At 36.7% G+C, this 7,569-nt stretch overlaps 1 protein-coding gene across 1 annotated transcript; it reads right to left on the reverse strand.

Moving 5' to 3' along the window:
- Positions 1–283: 283 nt before the first annotated feature.
- Positions 284–5,668, reverse strand: LOC111778958 (protein root UVB sensitive 6). Its single transcript, XM_023658976.2, has 13 exons — positions 5,049–5,668; positions 4,558–4,656; positions 4,265–4,378; positions 4,124–4,195; positions 3,913–4,023; positions 3,722–3,841; positions 2,881–2,982; positions 2,709–2,781; positions 2,416–2,499; positions 2,127–2,191; positions 1,931–2,032; positions 1,672–1,851; positions 284–1,136 (listed from the first exon to the last, which is right to left on the reverse strand). Exons 1-13 carry the CDS (start codon positions 5,391–5,393, stop codon positions 1,077–1,079), a joined length of 1,527 nt encoding a protein of 508 aa, XP_023514744.2. The 5' UTR covers positions 5,394–5,668; the 3' UTR covers positions 284–1,076.
- Between the last annotated feature and the right edge of the window lie 1,901 nt (positions 5,669–7,569).

Below are 7,569 nucleotides of genomic sequence, written 5' to 3' on the forward strand. Positions count from 1 at the left end.
AACTTTTCTAGACTAGAGAAGGACTTATCCTGAGGATTGTTTCAGTTATTCAAAATTATGTGGGATTCTTACAACTAATAGTTGCATGCTATTAGATCTCTAAGCAACAAGGGGATACAACTCTTTCCTGTGTCCTTCTCCCTTCCTTGCTCGAGCCTTCACCCTCTTCCTTGCTCAAGCTACAAATCGAAATAGAGGGGGCTAAAGAATCCCTTTTCCTTTGCCTAATCCAATGTGCTTTCATTAGAGTTGCTAGACAAATAACTTGGCAAATCAGTCCATGTAGAGAAAATTGGAAAATTTACAACTTTCATATGAATCAAGCCCAGGGCGAAGTCTAACATCCTAATTCCTAACGACAGATCTCGTTTGGGTTTTCAACTTTCTAAAGATAGCACATATGTGATCGTTCAACTTCAACCAGTGGCTGAATTCATTGTGGAAATTTGATTGGCGAGGCACATCACCTCCAGTGCACATGAAAGATTAGCGGTAAAGATCCTGTTTAGCATATATTTGTCTAGTGGCTGAAATTCTTGGAAGTTGTAATCAAACAACATTATGAAACAAACTCTCCAAATGTTCTGAAAGTTGTAATCGACATGTGACTTTTAACAAGTACAGCTGATTACAGAGAATTCCCTACCCAACATCTGTTATACTAAAAGAAAAAAGAGACAGCTGATTACCAAATCCTCCAGCTACTATAAATCTTATGAGAGAGTCTGAAAGGGAGAGAGAGAGAGAGAGAGAGAGTTGTAAAACATTAAGTAATACAAAAAGAGCCTAAAGGTCTATGTACTTGAGCAAAAATACTCCGGGGGAGAAACAAAATTGCAAACAAAAAAATAAATAAATTATGAGAATAACCATAAATGCGAAGACTAGCAGCAAATAAAGTTATACCTGGAAATAGATAAAGAGATGCGGGTGAGGCGCATACATTAGACTTGCCTATTGTTATACTTGAAATGAATTTGTGTTGCCCAATTTGGCCTCTGGCAAGGATTTTGCGATATATATTATCCGCTTGTATATTGCGATGATGAAACTCTGCATGTTGTCCGTATCTTTTTTTATCTGTGACATAGTCGAGCTCTACCAGGATTGAGAAGTGATTCTGCCATCACCCATCCCTGCCAAGATGCAAAAAATAATATTAAATTACTACATTACAAAGAAAATATAGCTGTTGGAAAATAACTTCTTGATCGCAATGTTACTCTGGAAAGCAAAGATGACGATCAGTTAAGAGCTTAGAAAAAGTAACGACATGAGAAACAGTCTTAATTGCATTCTTTCAGCTGAAGCTACTAAAGATTTATAGAGCTGCAAACACTTGGAAACATGACTCGACTGGTGAAAGAGAAGTAGGTTTGCCACACTTTTGTTGAATACATTGACCAAGTTTCTCATCAGAAAAAGAAAAAGAAGGAATAGAAAGAGGAAAAAGAAAAAGAAAGAAGAGAACTATAGCCATTCAAGTTTTTACTTTGTGCATGATTAACGAACAAGTACAAAAGAGACTAAAATTTATGTGATCTATAACACTGCCATTCACCAGATCATGAAACAAAAATACTGCTAGCTAATTCTATATTCCATATACTCATATGAGGTGAAAGTGATGCAATCCAAGCAAAACAAAAAAAAACATGGTCGTTTTCCTACTTGCTCTGAAGCTTGACTCTTGAAAATCTCATATGATGCTGAGACCATTTTACATGATGCAGCAATTGGTGCTTCAAGATTGGTCGTTGCTGGCACAGAGTTGGAAAAGGCATCACCTTGTTTTCGAGAAGAGTTTTTATCCCCACTTGATGAGCGTATAAAATGTAAAAGCACATGAGCCTGTAGAGAAGTAACTTACATCACAAAAGAAAAATATTGGCTGGAAAAATGTACAATGAAAACAAGTCGTGTTTCTTACATGGAAAGCAGCTTTTAGGATGTCGTCTGACTTTGCTTGATCTTTGAGTAATGCATATACCTTACCCTTCGTATGATTGTACGTCACAATGTATTTTTCTCTCTATTACCCATCAAGAAAATATCAGAAAATTAAAATAAAAGAATGAGTAACACTGCTTAAGGACAAACAATGAGACGAGATGTCACAAACATACATCAAACATAGGCTCTATGGCGAGATAAGAACCAGCATCTTGAAATGCATCTTTGAATCTTGGTCCTGCCAAATGATTGAAAATAGTTCTACACGCTTCAACAATGTGAAAAGCAAGCACAACAAATACACACAAAACATTGAATATAAACACTCAAGCCATATTTTCTTAATGAGAGAGTGACTTCCATTGAGAGGAATGAAAGAAATGCATGTGTCTTAATGAGAGAGTGACTTCCATTGAGAGGAATGAAAGAAATGCATGTGTATTGGGAGGATGAAATATTTACCAAGAACTACAGGACTTTCTTTCAGCCACGGGAAACTTAGTATTCTTTCATTCAGATTCCCCTTCTGCAATGAGGGTACTCGCCCTGCAAACAAACATAAGACAGTTTTATACACATGCCTAAATAAAAAGAAATGCGCTTTATTTTTTTAGTAAACTTTAAGCCACTAGAAAAGGGATTTAAGGATTGAAAACATCTCTCTCTCTCTCTCTCTCTCTCTCTCCCTCTCCCCCTCTCTCCCTCTCCCCCTCTCTCCCCCCTATTTTTTGAAGTATTGGATAACACTTAAGCACCTGTCTTGAGGAAAGACTCTACTGCTACATTGAATCTTGCTCTGTTCAACGTATGCAACACAACGGATCTCACCTGTAAAATATTGCATATGGAACTAGAATGAGTAAAGAAATTCTCATAATCAAGAGAAATGAGAGTGTAAAAAAAATAACTTTAGTATTTCAGACAAACCTCTTGATAAGAGCTGAAAACATAACCGCAAGAAAGCAGACCAAAAGTAGCAACCAAAGATGGATTTCTTTTTGAAATCATGATGCTTAGTCCAGTTCCTAGCTTCACAAGACAGAATTGAAACTTCCATCAGCTTCATCTGAAACTTAATTATCACTATGACATAACAAACGTAAAGCTGATTGAAGTTTCAATTCTTGGGAATTTAACCGTAACCCCTTTTATAAGAAAACACCCCTCGGATGGATAAAAGGGGTTACGTTTATAAGAAAAGTTAAGTCAGATGAAGCTTCAATCGTCTTTATAAGAAACCGTAACCGTAAAGCATTTTCTTGGGAATTTAACCGTAACCCCTTTTATGTCCAACTTTTGGGAATTTAACCGTAACCCCTTTTATGTCCAACTTTTGGGAATTTAACCTTTCAAAGCTTGACAAAGTAAACAGTTAGGGGAGCTGCAGAGGAGAGACCAAATATATAAATAAAAACATGCAGGAGAACTCTTCTGGAGACTTGATAACGATACTTTACGTTTGTTATAAACGTAACCCCTTTTATCCATCCGAGGGGTGTTTTCTTATAAAAAAATATTTATTTGAAAAAAGGAAGACGGTAATTCCATAACAATTTGCAACTGTGCATATCATCTGAGATCAGATTGAAATACGCATAGAAAATCAATAAAATGAACATTCACTTGTTGCTTGAGAACTTGCATCTTTTATACATAATTTTCAGCTTTAGGAAGAACAAAATTAATTTTCTTCAAGGATTAGGCAAATTCTGTCAAACACAAACCATCTACTTTGTCTAGGTCTAAAGGGAGGGAGGCACAACTATACCAGATCTGCTATATTTCCTACGCATTCTCCTTTAGCAGTGACATCTCCAATATTTTCTCCTTTAGCGAAGGCTTTGTAGATTGGAGTGCGGGTCGATGTTGATGTTACAGCTCCGACATTCTACAAATCAAGAAAAAAAAATGAGATTTCACAACAGCTAAACTATTTTACATAACCAGGAAAAAACAAACCTTTGCGACATTAGCAGCACAAGCCAAAGGAAGAAAAAGGTGTGGTGCAGCTGCAGTTGCCAATTCTACCCCAGCACCCAACTCCATAAGGAGGTCACCTGCAAAACGTAGCTGCAGCCATCGTAGTGTTCAGAAGACAGGTCCTTAACAAAAATTAAATTTTCACTGTTATGAGAAGGATTTCCCGTGGAGACTGGTAAATAAAATTTACCTGCTTGAGATCATAATCAAACTTTTTTCCTTGTCGAGCAAAAAGCATTTTACCAACACGACCAGCACCATCCTGAAAAGAACAAAATCATGTTTCTAATCAAGAAACTACAGTGTACACAACATTCACAAAGACTGTTACCTTGAGAATCCAGTTAATGGCAATGGCACCTGGAGTAGCTTTATTTCTGGCTACCCCAACAGAGCTTAGTAGTGTCTGTGTTGTGAAAACACCCATTGCTCCACCAAAGAAGTGCTGCAATAAATCAAGTCAACACCATTCTGATTTATGAGTACAGAAACAAATTGAAAAAAAAAAAATTATTTTCTTCGTAGGAGAAACATTGATACTTGGTAGTTGCCACTAACTATTGGCTAACCTGATCTAATAATTAATAATTAATAAACTATCTTTTCACTGAATTAGAATCATACCTTTAAAGCTCTCCATGTCATGTATGGTACATATGAAGGGGTAACACTGTCGGGGAAGCCTTCTGGGACTACGTATGATCTGATGAATGACATCATCTCCTGCATTACAATTTACCCGACCCCAACAACAATAAATTGGTAGAAAAGTTTATTTTCCTCTTGATTAAAAGCAGAGAAGCCAATTTTCTGTTAACTGACAAATACTGTAAACAAATTAACCATTACCAATAGGTTTTGCAATACTTTCTGAAGTTTAATGTGAACATGTGAAACAGAACAGAATTAGACAAACTCGATATATCAAAACCCATAGAAACACACATGGGTTCCTGGAAAGGATTCTAGAAAGATTGGGCTGTTGCTAAACCAGACAGAATACCTCATCAAATGGGCGGAGTAGCAGGCCTTTTAAGCACAGTTCTCAGTTCAAACAACATTACAAACACAATTAAATACTAAATTGGTAACAAAAACAGAACGTAAATACTAACCTCAAAAGGAGCTTGCGGCGTTTGCAAGCAAACGGCACGAATCGAGCCATTCTTCAACCTTCCGGAAGGCTCATTATCAGCAACATAATTCCACCTCCGGCCATCAATTTCCTCGCAACAAATCAACCTCAAACTGGAATCAATAAACTGATTCTCCACAATGCCAAGCTTCCTCGCCTGCGATTCAGCGAGAGAGAACGTCGGTGAAACAGAATCAGCAGGAGGGGCAGAAGCCAAGTTAGCACTAATCCGCAGAGTTTCCCGAACGAGAATGCGCGCTTCGGTGGAGGAAGCAACAGAATTCGCAGCCGAATTGGGCGATTGCTTGAGCTTGATCGGAGCCATTGAGACAACAAATTACGAGTTGGGACGAATAACGAACGGATCAGGAAGAACCAAAAGGAAGCAACGACAAGGAGAAGCAATTGGGCAAGAAATGGGTTGACTTGTCAAGCGACGAATTGAGAGAGGACGAAATAGGGGAAGCTTTGGAATTGACGGAGAAAGACATGGAAGAGAATGAAGAGAAGTGCAGCTGGCCAACAATTTGTAGCGGAGTAACAGATGGAATGACGCAAGAGAGGGTGGGAAAATGGGAGACGACTTTTTCTGTCATTAATGGAATTTATATCCTCTGCAATTTGTGGTACTTGTTCTTAGTTGTAGGCTAGTGGGGATCGAGGCCTTTTTAGCAACATTTTCCTTTTTGTTCCTGTTTAAATTCTAAGTTAATTAATAAAAAGGTTCGTAAATTTTGTATTTTATTTAGAAAATAACTCTTAATTTTTGTTTTCTTTTATTATTTTGAATATTAATAATATGCTTGAATTTCTACCGAATTTAGAAAATAAGTATACTTTACTTTAAACTAACTTTAAAATTTTAAAAGTATTTTAATACCTATGACTTTTTAAATTGTCCTTTGACCTTTTAAAAAAATTAAACTTAGTTTAAAAAATTCAAAGTAACTAAGGTTAGGACCGTTTCTATATTGGTTAGGTCCATTGTAATACTCTATCTCAATACTACATGTCCTACAAAAGTCGTCTCTGGAAGCCAAAACTCGTAATTCGATAACTTGACATGTAACTAGTTCACTCTTAGCACTGTTTAAGCTTTTTTTAGATGATCCTTGTGACTGACTAATCTCCATTAGGGAGTACGCCAGTATGTCGTTCATAAAGACAATGATAAAAGTATTAATAAAGTCCTTAAACACTCGTTCATTGGTTTCATAAACACTCGAAAGCTTTGGTTAGGACGAAGGACGTAACAATAATTCTCATAGTAGCCGTATTGGCTCCTAAAAGTCGTATTTGATATGTTTTTCTCCCTAATCTTCATCCAAAGGTAACATGAACCATTTGTGACCCTTGTTGTCTTGCTAAAGTTATCCTAGTAGTTCCTTCTTGCGTAGCCAATTCGAGCCTATATCATAGTGCGACACTCTGTAACATTGCTCTTAAGAGTATTGTTACTCATATGAATTTTGTATAGGCATCTCGAGAGTCGTTAATCATTTCATGAGTCTTATGGTATTCACTTAGATTGGCTCTTGTAATTTCTCTCGTTGATCCATTTGGGCGCTCTTTGATGCTATCATGACGATTCACTTGAACATCTCAACCCGTCGAGTGTCTTTACGGGATCCTAGGGAACTCTATAAGTCCAGTGACATGACTACATCACCTATTGGGCATAACTCGTTTGCTAGTCATTAACCCTACTACCATAGAGGTAGGTACTATAATCAAGATATCTAGGTTCTACCTCTGCTTGTGCATGCTTCACCAATATTCCACACGCAATCATTCTCATGAAACATAATTTACCATACTTTAAATTCATATGACCTAAATCGATGGTAGATTCCTATCTTAATGGCATGTGGTCCATCATTTCTCAAAAAAGTAATAAAGTGGGTCAACTCGCCCTATTGTTGTTGTACTTAACACAAAGGTTCACTATCCTACTACGACAATTCCACAACCTTAATTTGGTAGACACATGTGCCCAATCTTAAAGATGGCTTAGAGTGCGGTCATATAATCTCAATAACTATGTGCTACTGCTGAACTTGAATCTCTCGTATGGCGTTAATTAACAAATTTATCATATGTTAGATGATTCTCCACTAAGAATATCCTTCACTCCTCGCTGATAGAAGAACTCTTAGAAGTTCATAAATTTGAACATATTTTTCGTAGCTTCCAACAAAAACCTTCATAGCCATGGTTTGACTGCACAATATTGTACAATACTTCAGGAGGGTGGTTCATATTTCTTGTAATGTCACTGTAATTGAAAGTTCCAAGTGGCAACCATATGCTTGTTGGGTGCACAATTAAAAAGTTACGACTCAATAGAGCTATATATTGAAAAATAACCTTAAACGGCCTAACTTGTTAAGAAAAAAAGACTTGTACTCTTATAAAAAGTTAATATACCTTTTATATAACTGTTGTGAATTTTTTCTATTAGAAATGTGTTAGAACTTTGAACATAAAATTATAATTTTTTT

The sequence above is a fragment of the Cucurbita pepo genome, chromosome 1, assembly GCF_057944985.1.
Source record: "Cucurbita pepo subsp. pepo isolate OVF chromosome 1, ASM5794498v1, whole genome shotgun sequence".
NCBI lineage: Eukaryota > Viridiplantae > Streptophyta > Magnoliopsida > Cucurbitales > Cucurbitaceae > Cucurbita > Cucurbita pepo.

Excerpts from the sequence above, each read along its gene's own strand:
- LOC111778958 (XM_023658976.2), bottom strand. The coding sequence starts at position 5,393 with ATGGCTCCGATCAAGCTCAAGCAATCGCCCAATTCGGCTGCGAATTCT. Across the intron at positions 4,024-4,123 it reads TTGATTATGATCTCAAGCAG|CTACGTTTTGCAGGTGACCT; the intron begins GTAAATTTTATT and ends CGATGGCTGCAG. Across the intron at positions 2,033-2,126 it reads CCATAGAGCCTATGTTTGAT|AGAGAAAAATACATTGTGAC; the intron begins GTATGTTTGTGA and ends GATGGGTAATAG.